This window comes from Sylvia atricapilla, chromosome 3 (genome assembly GCF_009819655.1).
Source record: "Sylvia atricapilla isolate bSylAtr1 chromosome 3, bSylAtr1.pri, whole genome shotgun sequence".
Classification (NCBI taxonomy): domain Eukaryota; kingdom Metazoa; phylum Chordata; class Aves; order Passeriformes; family Sylviidae; genus Sylvia; species Sylvia atricapilla.
This window is the reverse complement of record NC_089142.1, coordinates 26,315,356-26,333,661: the sequence shown is the minus strand read 5'-3', so window position 1 is coordinate 26,333,661 and position 18,306 is coordinate 26,315,356. Positions and strand designations below refer to the sequence as shown.

The 18,306-nt window shown below is 37.1% G+C and overlaps 1 protein-coding gene across 1 annotated transcript in view; it reads left to right on the top strand.

Annotated features, from left to right (window-relative positions):
* The window catches only part of EYS (eyes shut homolog), a 718,715-nt gene that overhangs the window by 554,934 nt on the left and 145,475 nt on the right, over positions 1-18,306 (top strand). The window contains exon 37 of the mRNA XM_066314978.1: positions 16,968-17,132. Coding sequence (XP_066171075.1) covers positions 16,968-17,132 — 165 coding nt within the window. The remainder of the gene's footprint in view (positions 1-16,967; positions 17,133-18,306) is intronic.

Sequence of the window (18,306 nt, the reverse complement as noted above, 5' to 3'; positions counted from 1 at the left end):
CTTCTTGTTCTCTCTGTGTATGTCCTCTGATACTCCTTTTCAAATGAGTTAGACTTCAACTCTTTCATTTGATGGTAGTCTTTCTGAGAAGAATAAAAATGCAATAAATTGGAGCATGAATTAAATTTTATTAACAGAGATGAAGAGTAGACATGTCTGGATGAACATGAGGGTTTTGACCAGAATTCTCCCACGACACCAGAATGTACACTCGGTGTAGAAATAATTGAGGCTTCAGGGCTTCTTGAGCTCTGACTGTAAATTTATGAAACCAGTTTCATAACAGATGATATTGTCTTTTATTTCTTTTGACATTGGAAATGGTAGTTTGTTATCTTTTTCTATGCCTATATACTTTTTAGTCATCAAGACTTTTTTTAATTTGCAATCGACAACAGTAGAATCTGTTGCTTTCTCTCATTATCCTCAGCAAATGTGCTGAAAGTTATAATAGGTTTTTTGAGTTTTCAGATTCTGAAGATAAATACGAAGTTTTTCAGGAAAAAAGTCAATTCTGGAACTAATGTCTTCTCTGCTAGAATAATGTCCAAGGAACTATTTAATGGAATTCATATTTTCCCACAGGTTTGAGTTGATTTGCTTTTTTAAAGACATTGTGCTCACAGAAGAAAGAAACCCACGGCCTGAAATAATTTGACATTCTTCTGTTTGTATTCTTAATCTAGTGCAATTAAGCAGTGAGCTTTTTTATTTGTAGGAAACTGTAGGTACTAGAAGTTACATCATGGTGTGAATGAGACATCAGAGTAACAGCACCAAAGGGGTGGATTTTTATGTAAATTGTCAATTTTCATTCAGTGCTGTGATGATGTTATTTTGCTTTTGTATGTGGAATTCTTGTCTTGCTTTGGTTGGTTAGTTTTGTTGGTGTGAGTGTAGGTTCTGTGATGAATGTGGATTTTTGCTGATAATTCCTATATGTGTGACTCACAGAGGTGATGGGTGGAATGTAATGGCTTTGGATAGCCAGGAGTCAGTAGCAGGGGGTTACAGGAGTGGCTTCTGTGAGAAGCTGCCAGAAACTTCCTCCATTTCCAGCAGAGCCAATGTCATCTGGCTCTCGCTCCAAGACAGACCTGCTGTTGGCAAAGGCAGGCCAATTAGAAACTACGGTAGTGCCTCTGTGATAAAACTTAAGAAGAGAGAAAAAAAAAAAAAAAGGTTATTGCTCAGGTGTAATTGTGGCCAGAGAAAAGTGGGGTGAGTCAATATGGGAGGAAGAGCTCTGCAGACTCCAAGGTCAGAGCAGAAGGAGGGGCAGGAGGGGCTCCAGGTGCCAGAGCTGAGATTCCCCTGCAGCCCGTGGGGCAGCCCATGGTGAGGCAGCTGTGCCCCTGCAGCCCATGGAGGGCCAGGGGATGCAGAGATCCACCTGCAGCCCGGGGAGGAGACCCACACTGGAGCAGGTGGATGCCTGAGAGGAGACTGTGACCACATGAGAGGCCCATGCTGGAGCAGGCTCCTGGCAGGGACCTGTGAACCCATGGGGAGAGGAGCCCATGCTGGAGCAGGTTTCCTTAGGGGCCTCGTGACCCTGTGGGGTGCCCACATTGGAGCAGCCTGTCTTTGAAGGACTGCACCCCATGGAAGAGTGACCCATGTGGCAGAAGTTTGTAGACAGCTCATGCCTGTGGAAGGGACCAAATATTGGAGCCGGGGAAGGATTTCTCTCCCTGAGCAGTGGCAGGAGCACCCAGTCATGAATGGGGGTTATGGTCAGTGATGAACTGATCATAACCCCCATTCCCTGTCTCCCTGTTCCACTGTGGGTGAGGAGTTAAAGCTAGGAAGGTATTTTTAAGGTCTTATTTTACTTCTTATTATCCTACTCTGATTTTTTTTTAATATTGCATTAGTATCTCTAATTAGAGCCTATTTTGCCCATGACAGTATTTGGTGAGTCATCTCTCTCTGTCCTTATCTCCACTCACAAACCCTGTTACATTTTCTCTCCCCTGCCCAGCTGCAGAGGGGAGTGATAGAGAAACTTTGGTGGTTATCTGGCATCCAGCCAGGGTCAACTCCTTACACATGGGTTCAAAGAGCAACGTGTATAAATTCATGAGATAAAGCTTCCTTAGAAGACATTAAATGCAAAGACAAAATCTTTGTCTCATAAAGCCCACGAGCTGCAAATCTTTGAAGGCTGGCAGAATACTTTTTAGAAACATTACTGTGTACTTGCCATGTTTCTGTCTTCTGTAACATCCACTCAGCCCATCATAAAAAGAATCCTGAGCTGGGCTGTGGCTACTCAATTGTTCTTTTGACACCAAGATTTCAGCTCAGCTCATATGCAAGTTCCACCTGTGCTACAGCTTACTATTTCTAGCCACAAAAATTCATATCCATCCTGCATACCTCTCCATTTGGAAATCCCATTTCTGATATTTCTCTTAGCAGAGCTTTAATCTATGACCTGCAGTGACTGGTTCCCACCCCTCATAGGAAAACAGAAGGACTTCTTCTCTAACTGAAGACAGAAATTATTAACTTAGTTTGTTGATCCATCAGGACTTTGGAGGTATTTTTCCTTGATACATAAACATAAGCAAAGAAGGGTCAACATATTTTGGCTCCAGAAAACTCCTTATGTAAACATGGGAATTTAATTGAATACCAGGCAGTATATTTTTACAGCAGTAGTTTCTGTTTAGTCACCACACTTTCTGTTTTATGGCAGAGTTGTGTGTCATAGTAGTAGATAAGTTCATTTATTGCCAAAGGGAGCCACACAGTTCTTAATATATATGAAAACTTCCCATAGATTAAAAACCAATTATGTTAGCTTGTAAGACTTGAGTGGTTGAGGAAGGTGCTAGTTATACCATGTTCATGTTATCATATTCTCTCTTGTTCATCTTCTACAGTTTTAAGCAAGTCTAACAAAGCCAGCATAGTCTCTCATCGAGATCACTGTTGAGTGCTCTCAGCAATGCCAGCATGATTTACAAATTCATTTTATATATGGATATAATTTTGAAAATGTCCTGCTTATTTCACACAATTTTTTATTTATAATTATCAGAAAAATATATTCATAACTTTCATAGCTGCTCAGAAACAAAGCAAAATGCATTATATAGAGAGATTTTAAACATTTATTTATTTACATGCTGTGCATAAAAGAAAAATCCCAAGTTTTCTTTCCTTTGGTCTACGATATGAAAAGAGAATAAGTTTATTTTTGTAATATTTGATATGTTATATGATAGTGTTAAAAACGGTTGCCCAAACTTAGTGGTAGTAGTCACTATCATACATTGCTTTACAGACTCTTTATTTTGGATTTATACTACTGTGTCTGACATAAGTAAGCACAGTAGAAAAACAAGCCAAATGGCAAATTTCAAATTTTATAGGCATGCATTAAAATAAATGTGAATTTAAATCAGTCTAAACAAGACTTCTTACTGTCTGAGTCTACTAGACAGTAGATAATAAAGGTAAAGAGCATTTTGCAAAATGCCAGATGTTAGTTATTTTGTGCCTTACATCCAAGTTATAAAATGGAAGTGCTATACTAATGACATGAGGTTTTTTCCCACTGGCTTTTTTACTTTGTGTGAGGCTATTTGACTTGAGGAAAGTGCATAGGAGTATTTTTTTTTTTCAAGTAAGTGTTTTCATTCATCTTTTTGTTTTAAAAATCTGGAAGCAATAGCTGACAATCCAAAACTAATTAAAGTGATTTAGCAGATAAATTAGATTAAAGCTCTGTTGGATCATTTACCTGCAGTTCACCCACTGTAGTACTTTTTAGTAGGTTTGTTATCAAATGAATGTAAAATCCAGAAAAGCAATTACATTTTCCAATGTGAAATCCATCAGCACTGAGACTGTTAGGGGGAAAATATCTGAGGTGTGACTTCATGTAAGATATCGTTCAAAGATGAAACTCAAACAGCATTAAAATGTAGAATGTACTTTTGTTAATAATTAGATACCACAAATTAAAAGGGCAAGTATTTCTTATCCTGAGGCATGTCTTTCTAAGCATATTTTGATTTTATCACAATTTCAGTGTGTCTTGACATTGTGTTTCTTTCAAAAGAACAATCAGCACTGCTACTGTTCTAAGCTGCATCCGAGTTGTGCTGAATGATAGTTCATTTAATCCTTGTTTTTTCCTCTCATACCAATTTTTCATCTATGATTAGGAAAAGAAGTTATTTCCTACATGACTATTTATAGCCTAGTGGATATCAGCAAGGCAGATGGGGAATGTGTATTTAAAAGTAGCAGTAAATATGATTGCAATATTGTTTTATTCTCTGCTTTCATGGGTTATTTTTCATGTGCCAGAGAACCGTGATATTGTGTGGCATTAGTGGCAGAGCTGTGACATTGTAAGGTTATTTTATAGTTGTTCACTAGATTTGGGAAAAAAATTATAGAAAATTGATATTACAGTAGTGCAGGTAGTTCTCAAAATGAAACTTAATTCTAATCCTGCCAATTACTTTAAATAAGATTTCCCATCCTAAAATACCATGTCCTATCAGAAAGGAACTGTTAGTAATTGTGCTTTGTTTTATAAGAGCAGAGCCTGGGAGAGGCTCCTCTCTGTACAGTTCAGGTCCATAGTTCTTGGAGGTAAAGAATTAAAAGTGTTACTTGAACTATGCTTGTGAACCAAAAAGTGACTATAGCAAATTCTTGATGCAACCTCTAGCTATTCTTTGATTGCACCAATGATGCAGTTAAAATGGTGTGGCTTATTCTGTTTTTGCAATGGCTCTCAGAAATATTATCTGCCTCCTCTATTTCTCCTTTTCAATGCCTGTCATTGCATTTTGCCAGACTTGTCATTCTAAAATGACTTTTTACATTTTTGCTGGAGAAAAAAACCAGTTGGTATACAAAGAGGTCTGTCAAGGGAGTGATTTAATTCTAATCTAGAAATTTATGTTCTGAATTCTGTTGCCTCAGACATTTCAGACATTTTTAGTAGTTCTTGCAGTTGCCAGTTGAAGATTTTGCCATTTATTTTGAAAGTTCACTGTTCAGTCTTAGGACTCAAGGCAGACACATACTTTCCAGCTATTATTTTCAGTATCCCAGGCTGAGGAAGGAGCTTCACCTTCATTTCAGAGTTATTGATAGTTGGTTTCTATAAGATGAAACCAGCCTGCATTATAATGCCTTCTAGAGACCCTGAAAGCATTTTTCCTAGAACTGTGTTGTGGTTTAAGGAGCCCAGGAGGCAGCTCAATCCAATACAGATGTTCCCTCCCTCCTTCCCAGCGGGATGGGGAAGAGAACTGGAAGGTAGAAGTGAGAAACACTGTTTTCATCACAAGACCAAAATATAGCACCACACAGCTATGCTTCTATCACAGCTAAAACCATTGAAATTTACTGTGGAACATCTGAAGTTTAAAACTGAAAAATAACTTAATAAGTATCAACAACAGAGAAGTACTGAACTTCATTAAGTAGCTCTTGACATTCTAATTAATGCAGCAAAAAACTGGCCCATTGAACAGTAAATTTTATTCTAGGTTTCAGTTAATTTTAGCTCTACAAAAGCAAAATTAATCTTTTTATATTTTGATAGAATACACCAATATCTTAGGTAATAGAAATAAGTTAGTTTAAAATGGTAGATAAACTTTTATTTAATAGGTATCAGCCATAAGCCAGTGATAAATGGAACAAATTGAAAAATAGCTATCTGTAAAAGATTGGTTATTTTGCTATCAGTTTATCAGACTGTAGGTTTATTTTGCTATATGCCAGTTATACTATATTACATAGTTAGAATTATTTGAGTTTCAAACCTTTTCTGCTAATAAACTCCTGGTGCAGTGTAGACATCAGTGCTTTTGAGTAAAAAAAATGCTGACCAACCCTCTTGCATATAATGTGTTTTGTCAGCAGCTCTAAGGTCAGAAACAGAAGTATACCATCTAAGAACCTGAAAGAGTTTTTAGCATTGGTGAGGGCAGCAGACTTTCTAGTTCCAGTACTTTGGGATTTCTTGTATCACATAATCCTGATGATCATCTTGCCTCGTGTATTTCTGTCTGCCTTAGTAGGCAGCTGATGGAAAGACTGTCAAAGCTAAATCTAAAATTGATATCAAACCTGAGCTGAAGTGTTAATCTCTCAGTCTTGGAATGAGTGAGAGTATATGTTCTGGAATCATCATTTATGGAAGGAAGAAAAGACAATCACAAATATTTACTTTGAAAAGGAAGGGATTGCTTTAATTTGTTTCCTTATTCTAATCCATCAAGCTGAAGCCTGAATAGTTTCACAAAATATGATGAAAAGTTAGTATTTGTCCAAAAAGCAATTTCACCTCTTCAGTCCCAGAAACTTTATAAACCCCCACTGCTTTCCCAGCTTCATATACAAGAATGAAGTAATATTCCAATGGAATATACAGGTGGATTTATTTTGACTTTAAAGAAATAAATACCTAACATTATAATCATAGGCCAGTTAGCCTGACCTCAGTACCCAGTAAGGTAATAGAAGAGTTTATACTGAGTGTCATCATGTAGTACTTACAGGATGGCCAGGGTATCAGATCCAGGCTGTGGATGTTGTCTATTTGGACTTCAGCAAGGCCTTTGATACTGTCTCCCACAGCACACTCCTAGAAAAACTGGCAGCCCATGGCTTAGACAGGAGCACTCTTTGCTGGGTTAGGAACTGGCTGGATGTCTGGGCCCAGAGAGTGGTGGTGAATGGTGCTGCACCCAGCTGGGGACAGTCACCAGTGGTGTCCCTCAGGGGTCTGTGCTGGGGCCAGCTCTGTTCAATATTTTCATTGATGATATGGATGAGAGTACTGAGTCTTTCATTAGTGAATTTGCAGACAACACTAAGCTGGGAGTGTGCGTCAATCTGTTGGAAGGTAGGAGGGCTCTGCAGAGAGACCTGAAAGTTGGAGGGATATGCAGAGTCCATTAAGATGAAGTTTAATTAGTCCAAGTGCTAAGTCCTGCATTTTGGCCGCAATAGCCCCTTGCAGCATTGCAGACTGGGGTTGGTGTGGCTGGACAGTGCTCAGGAGGAAAGGGACCTGGGGGTTCTGGTGACAGCAGCTGAATATGAGCCAGCCGTGTGCCCCGGTGGCCAAGAAAGCCAATGGCATCCTGGCCTGGATCAGGAATGGTGTGGCCAGCAGGAGCAGGGAGGTCATTCTTCCCTTGTACTGGGCATTGGTGAGGCCACACCTCGAGTGCTGTGTCCAGTTCTGTCCATCCAGTTAGGAGGGATGTTGAGACGCTTGAGCACATCCAAAGGAGGCAACAAGGCTGGTGAAGGGCTCGGAACAGAAGGAATGACTGAGGGGGAGGTGGGGTTGTTTTAGCCTGGAGAAAAGGAAACTCAGAGGTGACCTTATCACTCTCTACAACTCCCTGAAAGGTGACTGTAGTCAGGGGGCGGTTGGTCTTTTTTTCCAAGCAGCAACTGACAGAACAAGAGGACACAGTGTTAAGCTGTGCCAAGGGAAATATAGGCTGGATATTAGGAAAAGGTTTTTTGTGGAAAGAGTGATAAAGCATTGGAATTGTCTGCTCAGGGATGTGATGGAGTCACCATCCCTGGATGTGTTTTAAAAAAAGATTGGATGTGACACTCAGTGCCCTGGTTTAGTTGAGGTGTTAGGGAATGAGTTGGACTCAATGATCTTGAAGGTCTCTCCAACCTAGTGATTCTGTGATTCTGTGAACATTATAAAGGAGTTTGTCTTCTGAGTTGTCTATGATTTTATTAGAAAGGAGCAGGCTAAAATCAGAAGCTTAATTTTCAAATGATTCTTCAGAATTTGTTGGGAGAACCTCTGATATACAAATATTAAACCTCTAATTTAAATATAATAAATGGCGTAAATTTATTACTTGTGGTTTGTCAAGAAAGATGCAGGAATTGATAGGCATGATAATGTCAAGCACAGTTACCTGTCCTGAGACTCTGGGTTCTGGTGTGCTATAGTGTTTTGTAGTACAAAGTATTGATCCAAACCAGGAAAGGAAAAGAAACATTGAATACTGCAAAGACACACGGAGGAACAGTAGAAGATCTCAGAACATTTCATATAAAGTCTCAGAACAAGCAGACTCTTTAGTTTTCAACAGCTTCAATTTCTCTACTCACCTGTAACCAAAAATTAATTCTTTGAGTCCTTGAAGTGATGTGGATTCTTGATACAATATCCTGATACAGCTCTCTTTTGAACTGCAGTTTCATAGGGCCATATGAAGTAAAGAGTAAGTTTTCACAACATGATTTATACTTTTAATATGCCCATTTGTTTGTGGTCTAAGCAATTCACTCAAGTGAAACAATTTTTTTTTATTTAATTTTTGAGGGGGTTTTGCATACATTCCAGTGTAAATGTTCAAAGTGATCATTATACGTAAGTGATATTTGTAGTTTTACAATTCTTAACTGATGTAACAGTGGTAAATGTTAGGAAATTAAGGAAAGGAACAGGTAAGGTGTCTATATAGATACTTCTCTATTTTATATTTTTTGCATTTTACTCTAAAAATAAATAAATTACATTAGCAAAACTGGGGGCAGAAAACTGGGGCCTGTTATTTGTTGATTTTTTTCCACCAAGCCCTTGAGTTAGCTATATGATTCCCAAAAGCTATATCAAGATGATAATTAGGAGATAGAAGAAACTGCTTTCATATTCCTATTTTGTTTGCACCCTGAAGCTGTGAAAACAAATTCAGATTAGAAAACCCAGATTAGATTTACGCATTTTTGTAGGTTATGTACCTATATAGCTAAATAATAATAGGAAAGTCTTACCAAAATCTCATCAAAATCTCCCAGAAAAGTAATAAAAATCTGTTGCATACATAATGTAGCAATACATAAACTATGTTATTTACATGAGCACATTTAATTTAGTGTTCTTAAAACTACAGCTTACATTTCACTTTTAATATTGATCATTTAATATCTGGTGCCAACCATATGACAAATTAGTCTGCAATGTTATCCAGATGGAAGATTCCTCTTCAACTGACTAAATATGACACACACTGGAAAAATTGGAATATTTTTCCAAATTAAACTTTTATAGGCAATTACTCTTCAAGTATTTCTAAGATCCTTTGGGGAATGTTTGTTTATGTGTTCAAGCACCATTGCAGAGAATAAAATTAAACTTAGATGGCAGAGATAAAATTAAAGTGACTGAAAACACATTGATACCCCATAAAACAAAACAAAAAAGGCCTTGGAATTTTGATAGGCATAAGAATTATAACACACAAATAAAATATGTGCACATTTAGCTGAGAGTCACTGCAAACCAAGAGAAAATTAAGTCATTTGACCCATTCATTCATGGAACCAAACAGTGCTCATTACAATGATGATCTCCAGTACATCAACTTGTTATGAAAAGTATGAGTTTTCAAACATATTATGACAGCTGCCTCTTCTCCCACTGAAAACCATATTTTATTTCATTTTCTCTTTTACCAGTTCATTAGAGGTGAATCAAAACTGTGAAAGCTCATGTTCAAGTAGATTTCTATGCTATTTTACAGAACAGATCTATTAATGAGAGAACTTCAAAAGATTTTTACAGGTCTTGCTTCATTAAATTTTGCCAAAATATGTGTCACAGCAAGCTTCAAAGAAACCAGCATTTCAGCACCAAATACAGCAGTGCAGTATGACAACTCCAGTTTAAATTATGGTTTCATATAAAGAGTTTGTCTTAGATTTTTTTTCCTGTACTTGGGAAATATAGAAATACATAAATTAAGATATAAAGGACATTCATTTCCCTCCTAGATGGGGTGCTTTTTAAAAATAGATAAAACTCTGGTGTTTTTGCAGGAAGATCATATTTCCTGTCAAATATTTGAGCTTGAAAAAATATTAGATAATAGCTTCCCAATTTCCTCTATGTCAAATTCAGGAAAAGAGAAGCACTTATGCATCATTTTGAATGCAGGTGGTAAAATACATTGATTAGGTACAAGTATCAATTAGGAATATTCTTTCCGCTTCAAAATCCAATGCACTTAGGAGAAAAGTAGTAAATTTTGGAGACTAAACTAATCAAACAGAAAAAGACAAATCACTGTGTTGTTTTCAAAACTATCAAAAAACAGGCAGTAAGAGGCTAATTCTATTTGTGGATTTGGGTAATAACAATAGCAATAGATTGTTTGGTATTTTTCCAACACAAAACATCTTCACTATTTTCTATTTTTCTGTGGAGGTGTCATTTCTATTTTCACAAAAGCTTGAGCTGAATATTAATTAATCTTTTTCTTTTTTTCTTTTCCATGTCAGTGTGTTACACTTGCTGACACATCTGGACTTTACATATCTATACAAAATTGAGAAAAAATTACAGAACTTAATAACTACATAGCACACTTCACCCGGACATTTTAGAATGTTTCTTGCCCATTAACTGAGTAAAATTCTTTGTATTCTGAGACAGGTAATTTTCATCCTTTCAAACAGACACAGTAGTTGACTAAATTCTCATCTTCTATAAATGAATGCAGTTATAACTTTGCTGATGTACAACTATTGAAGATCTAAGCAAAAAAAAAAAAATTAAAAAATCATTCTGCCTTCCTAAAATGTGAGATTGGAAGAGGAATATAATGAGCTACAAAATAGGAATATGAAAATATTTCTCCTTCTTTTTTTGTATCTCTCTTTTTCACAAAGCATGTTAACATCAAACTGATTTACTATGATCTTGTTTATTCTGACATGCAGCTAATTCTTCAACTTTTTTGTATTCAAGGAATGCTAAAATAATCAACTATTTTTTTCTTGAAATAAATCTAGTAATATATTTACATTGAGTTGATCTGCTTAGTGAAATACAGCTGTCAAGAGAGATGAGTAATTCTAGACACTGGGTAATGACAATTGCTATGAGCTTCAGATATCTACAAAATCATTAATTTCCTTTATATTAAATGGTCTGCATCTCACTTAGTTTCTGTCATGCAATCTTAGTAGTGATACACAGAGCAGAACAAGTCACACAAAAATCACAAGCCAGATCAAGCCAGGAGGGCATCTAGCTCAATATCCCGTCTCAGAGAAAAAAACAGTCACTCTTCAAAAAGGATATATAAAACAGGGCAGCTGAGATTCTCCCCCAAGTGCATTACTTCAACTTCTACCAATCACAGAGACTAAGATTTCCTGACCTGTGGTTCCATTATATTTGCTAGTCTAGTGGATTACTTTCTGTTGTTCTTGTATTGTTCTCAATTTTTCATTATTTTTTAATATACTTTTGACCCACATAATATCTTTTGGCAATTACCCCAAACATTCTGCAAAAAGTTAATAAGAATTTCCTTTTGTTTTGCAAGCCTGTGACCTGATAATAACAATAATTGAGTAATTGAATGCTTTTACCTGCTGTGTTTGAAGACATGGAGCTGTCATTTCTTACTCACATTTTCCTCTGCATGTTGAATAGGCCTGTTCTGTTCCTCCATTTGGAATCAATGCCAGCCATTTGATCACCCCTGCTTCTGTTCTGTGTTTCATTGTACCTTTGCAGATGCATGCTTGCTGAATATCTTCTGCTTTATTTTCCTAAATTTTTAAGTCTTTTCCTCTACTACTGTTCCACTTGTATGGCAGTTTCCTTCAATGAAAATTAATTGATGTCCTCCTCTTGCTTATGTGATTGCTTATGTGACCCATTGCCTTTAATGATTTTCTCTTAGGTCTTTACAATTAAATGTACTGTCTTTCTGCCATTCAAAGACCCTAGCAGTCTGCAAAGTAAGAGATTAAGTCACTGATCTGATTTCAGACTCCCAGTTGACAGCAGAGAGCATTATCAAAAAGGTACCAGGCTGGTCTGATAGAGGAAGACTTGTGCATTTTATTTTGTAAGGATTTTTTGCTTTGTGATGTAGGAGGTCAGTTACAGCAGGCAGGAGGCTTTTGTGCATTGAGACGAATGAAAGCAGCAAAGATAGGATTTATTTTGTTTCATATTTTATTGTCTTGAAACAGCTGAACTCAGATAATCAATTATTTCATGGGAAATGGTTACTGTATTTCTGTACTGTTGTAGGTGCGTGTGATGCTTTATGAAACACCCAAGTCAGATTTTACCAGACATAATCCCTAGGAATTTTCTGAAATCATATTTATTTCACTTTGATTTTCTTCACACCATGAACATGAGATATAAGAATGCATTACTCTAAGGTGGTTAAATTCTGTGGGCATGAGATAGAACAGATCATGTATTCATCAGACCCTTGATATTGCTTCTTAACTGACTTTCTGCCTGCTGGGAACACCTCCATTCTTGATAATATGGAAAAGGTTTGCTGCACTGCTCATAAAAGTTTTTATCACCTATGCTTCTATTACATTCTCTGAGTGATGGAAAAGACCAAGCACAGAATTTGTCCATAGGTTTCAGAGGATGTTTACCATTGTAACTGAAAGATATGAACAGCAAATTCCAAGTTTAAGCTAAATTCTAGCTAACCCTGACTAAATATTCTGACATCCTGTTCAGTTCCCACCTTTAACATTTCGACTCAGAACTACTGTACTAATTTGGTTTTGCCTAAAAAAAATATCCTTCTGTCATCTGTCTCTGATGCATAAGCAACAAAAATGAGAATTTTTCATGTGCCTTCAGATATTGCTAGCAATTGTACATGTTTACAGCTAAACTATTGACCCCCCCAAGCCCTTTTACAGCAAATAGAGAGAAATAGGCAGGTTTAGGTCATGATCGGGTGAAGAAAATTGCATTCTGGGATTACTCATTTACTTTCATTTTAAAGAGGACCAGGGATGTTGAATAAAGTCATCTACCCTGTAGATTGTAGACAAGCTTAGTCAGATGTTTGGTCTGATTTTCCTACCAGTGTTGCCTATGACTGAGGCAGAAGCCGGTCAAGGTTAAAGTCAAGGTGCATTTTATTTTGGCCTTCAAGGCCAGCCCCAGCGGCCACAGCAGTGGCTGCCTCGCTCGCTTCAAAAGGCCCGCCCCACCAAAAGGCCGAGTCACCAAACCTCCTCCCCCCCTCCAGGCCCCAGGCCATCTGCACATGCCCCACCCGCCGTCCAATCAACACTCCAAATGACGGCGCTCCATCCCCCACACTGTCCATCCTTGGGGCCTGGAGCCCAGGGAGAGAATGTTCCCAAAGACGCGAATCCCGCGCCGAAACCCAAAACCTGAGGCATCAGTTCCCCCCCTTTAGAGGCTTGACAAGGCCTCTACCTTGTCGAGTCTCTACCTAAATACAATACAATACAATAACAATAACATTTAGTGAAAGCTAAGTGCCTATCAATAACAATACTTAATATTAGGTGAGCATTTAATAGCAAAGTTATACTTAGTGAAAATACAAATCTAACAGTAACCATTTTCCCACAACTTGTTGCTTCCATAGTCAGTCATCGTGTAAAAAGTAATTAAATATGAGAAGTGAGCTGTTTTAAGATTTATCATCATCGGGGGCAGAAGCTTTCTTGACTCTGGAGTAGTGAATCCATGGTCCTTTACCAGCAACCTTGACTGCAGTGAAAGTCTTCAACAGTACTTGAAATGGTCCATTCCACTTGGCTCGCAAAGGATCACTGTCCCACCACTTAACATAGACCCAGTCTCCAGGCTGGAATGGATGTACAGGTGTATCCAATCCCATGGGTCTAGATGACACGATGTAGGTTTGAAGCTTCTGCAAGGTAGAACTTAAAGCCATTAAATACCTTTGTAAATCAAGTTTCCCCCTCATATGGACTTCACCAGGAATATGTGGAATCTGATTGGGCCTCCCATACAGTATTTCGTAGGGACTAATGTTATCCCTTCGCCTAGGTTAAATGCGAATTCTCAGTAAAGCTATAGGCAGTGCTTGAACCCATGTCATAGATGTCTCTTGACAAATTTTACTAATTTGTATTTTAAGAGTCCCATTCTTAGGTTGCATGCACTCCACTCATTTTGGAGACCACTGCACCAGCTGAGAAGAGTCAGTTGGTGATCATGGACAGAGGTGACAGTGTGAGATAGTGGACCCAGAGTGGAATTAAGTAACTATTTCTTCTTTTTAGCCTGTCCTGTAAAATGAATTAAATACTAAAATATTCATTGCCAGGAACCATCTTAAAATATGAAGATCTGTAAATATTGCTAGGAAGCACTACTAAAATACACTCATAATATGGTAGAAAATAAGTTCATTGTAGTTCAGCAGATAGTCTTCTCTGGATCTGATTCATGGATCCCAGCAGTGTGCAGTCATGGTCAGTGCTGCACGTGACTTTAATTTCTAATAACGAGTTTAGTAAAATGAGGAAAGTGGAAAAATTTAGTCAACACTGGTAGCTTTGCTCACAGTATTCTATCTGTGTACTTTATCTCAGGCATAGATTTCAGGCTCTTAATACAGACTCAATCTGTTTTGTCCCACTTAGGCCCTTCATCCAAGCAGAAGACTAATCCCTGTGCTCTCAATGACCTCTTTACTGGTGTTGTAGACTTGCAACACATTGCAGCTGTTGTACAGCTTTAGGGCAGAAAATGACTGTTAAGGATCAGCAGGCTAGTGGCCTGCACACCATAGGGAAGAGCATGTGCTCTGCATCTTGGCATTCCTGGATGGAATTTTTGCCAGGTATGCGTTTGTTTCTGATGCAGTTGCTGTGTTTGCTGTGTCTCTTCTGCTGATTTCTGGGAGGACTTCACAGCACTGGTGATGGAAGCCTGGGCTGCTTTGGGCACAGCACTGCAGAGGTGGGCACAACAGTTGAAATAGCATCTTTTCTCAGTAGTTTTGCCTGTACATCAATGCAAAGGTGCATTCTGGATGCAAGGTGCTGGACACCCTGAAAAGTTTAAAATCTTTAAGGAAGATCTCTCCTTTGAAGTGAGCTATCCTTCCTGAAGGAGCGATGAGATTGTCCTTCCTTTCAAGATAGCCCAGATACACCATGCTCCCTTCCCCTACTCATTCTTCTCCCCCTTCTCTTCACATAGCTGAAAGAAACTTCACAGAGTAATTTAAACTTAGAATATAAATTGTGGACAGTTACTCTCTAAGTTGACTAGTTGTATTTTTTGAACTACCTAATAAAGGATATTTTAATGGTTTTGCAGCTCAGTGTATCACTAAATTGTGAGTACTGAACCACACTGAGGTTTCTAAATTATTATTCTTCACACTTGAAGAATAATAATTAAAGTTGAGAATAATAATAATAATAATAATAATAATAATAATAATAATAATTAAGTGCAGAGAACCTCCCTGGGAAGGACAACAGAATCACCAATTTGTTGAGGTTGGAAGGGGCCTAAAGGACCATCACCTTGAGACCATCAAGTCCAACCCCCTGCTGAAGCAGAGCAGGCTCACCTAGAACAGGTTTCTCACAACCATGCTCAGTCAGGTTTTGAAAATCTCCAATTGGGACCTGACAAACCTGGGAAACCTATGCCACTGCTTGACCACCCTCACAGTGAAAAAGAGTTTCCATGTGTTCAGGTGTAATTTCTTGGGGTTTGATTTGTACCAGTTGCCCATCAATGCTGAGAGAGAAGTTTGGCTTCTTCTTCTCCATCCCCATGTATTTGCAGACAATGATAAGATTCTTCTGAGCTTTTTTTTCTGCATCCTTAGGAGTCCTAAGTCTCTCAACCTTTCCTCCCAGCCCTTAATCCTATTTGTGGCCCTGCACTACACTGCTAAATCTCTTAGTACTGTTTCTCTTGAAAGGCTGAATTTAATTAGGGAAAAAACACTGTCATAACCATGTAGGTCTGCTTCTGATTTGAGGTGCCACTGACTTTTTCATCCCATAGCTTTTTCCACTTTCTCCAGCAATCCTGATTTTTCCAGACCTATGGTTTAGAAACATAACTATTCATTGCTTTCCATCCTGCCTATTTTTTGCTGTCAGGGTGTGGGGGTTTTTTTAACAACTGTCCTTCTACATGTGCTTGTTTAGCTAGACCTTTCCTTTTATCCTGTTTTCTTAAATAAAATAAAAACAGCAGAGGATAAAGAGTGGTCAGATTCATAAACAAACAAAAAATTAATATAGTTAATATATATTTTTTTAAAAAGTACTAGTCATGCCTGTGTGTAATCATCACTCACATTGTATAGTTTTAGTTCATTAAACTAAAAATTTCCTTTCAGAAATATTGGCTGAACTCAAAATATTTTTCTTGATGCTTATTCTTTATTCATATCCTTGACGATCAATCTGGGCAATATTCAAGATGTTTTGCTTAAATAGAATTCTTAAGACATCAGGAAGACATTCTGCCTAACCTCAATTTGTTTTAGTTTACTTTTTCTTGCATTCATGATACTATTATCATGTCTACAGGGAAAAAAAAAAAAAAAAAAAAAAAAAAAAACAAACAAAGCATAATGACTAAAATAATAAATGTAATAAACATTGTAAATGTTAAGCCTTCACACTTAAAACTTTTCTCTTAATAATTATTCATTTCCAGAGAAGTGTGGTGGAAAAATGCATATTCTGCGTAACAGCATCCTCTTTATAATTTCAAACCCCAAAAATCTGAGTATCCTGAAAATTAAGAAAAACTGGGTTTCTTGTCTACAAATAAAAATGAAAAATACTTCAAAGAGATGTCATTGGGCAAAAGTTCTGCACTGACACCTCTGTAAAGATTAAAATTTATTACAGTCTTTTTAATTTGCATCTTCTATCAGTAGTCCCTCCTATAATGGTATTTTCACTTCTGGTAATAGGCAGATGGTAGAACTTTTTCATTTTCTGTGTCTTTCATTTGAATGTTTGAAATTAAATAAACTTATATGCACATTTAGCAAATAATATAGTTGATGATGCTATTCACAGGTCTAGAAAAACGGATCTTTTGAAATGTGCTTGCATTTTATTACTTTATTTTTAATAAAATAGTAAGATTGGCTTTTTGTTGTTCATTTCAGACATAGCACTATTTTTTCCATCCTTCACTGGAAATTCTTATTTGGAGCTACCTTCTCTGACATCTGCATCTGATACCAGGACTGCATCTGGGCAGGAAACAAGCAATCTGACAACTCTGTACTTGACAGTGAAAACAACTGCTCTAAACGGCACAATTCTTTACAGTGAGTACCAAAGATACTTGAAGCTAAGTATCAGTTTTAGCTCCTTCAGGTCCTTATTAACTTTGGTGTACATCAGCTTCCTTTCCTTTTCAACAGCAAAATGAGTCATTAAAATGCAGTAGAAGCCTTTTGGTATTCTAATGCATGCTGCATTATAAAATTCGAACCATTGTTCCTTGTGTTCCTCTGGAAAGTTCTTTAATTCATGACTCATTGAGCAAAATATATCTTACAAGATTAAATGCAGCTTCCTGACAAAAAAAGAACATAGTAAGCATGTGACTTTAGTTGTAAGTTTTACAGCTCTAAAATATAAATATTAGAGAAGTTTTGAACAACTTATTATAGAGAAACAGTTTCTCCAGAGTTGGATTGAGCCTTGCTTTTCATAATTGTGATCTTGGTTCCAAATTCTTGATTTATAGAACTATCTTAAGTTCTGCAATTTTGCCATATTTTGAAGTACTTACTGTGATTTCACACTTCAGAGAATTCTTTTGTATTCCCCAGAGAGTGTACTTGCAGACTTGGATGTATGCCTGTTAATACTACATAAAAATGTTGTTTCTTGTCTGCATATTTCATTCCTCAATATATGGCTTAAACTTCTGAGACAGAAGTACACTTTTCACTAGTCAGCAAGAAAAAATTGGCTTCTCTGCCAGTTGAGAATTTCATTATATATTTTATCTTGCAATTTCTTGCAAATGGAAAACATGGAAAGTGAGGTGATTTCTTCCCCAACCCAAGGAGAGCTAGAAAAATATGATTATTTGATAGATTTACTCCACAAAGACAAAATCACTAGGATAATTTTTAGTTTACTGCAGCTTCCTAGGGTTTCTCTACACAAAGAAATCTTATTGATATAGCATAAATAATTCTGATTAAATTTTGTTGCATTTATATTAATCTGGTAGTAGTATGTGTGAAATCACCTGAATTATGTACATATTTATAAGCCAGGGTTAAAAGTGATATAAGCTTCGTGGCATTATTTAATTATGCCTTTTATTATTATCTGTACTAGATTTTTTAAGATGTGAAACACACTAGCCCCAGATTGAAAATTAATGTTTACTGCTTTTCAAAATAGTATCTCAAATCCTTGTATGTTATATCAGGGCTATTGCTGAGCTGCCTAAGCTACAGTACAGCAAAAATTTGCCATAAG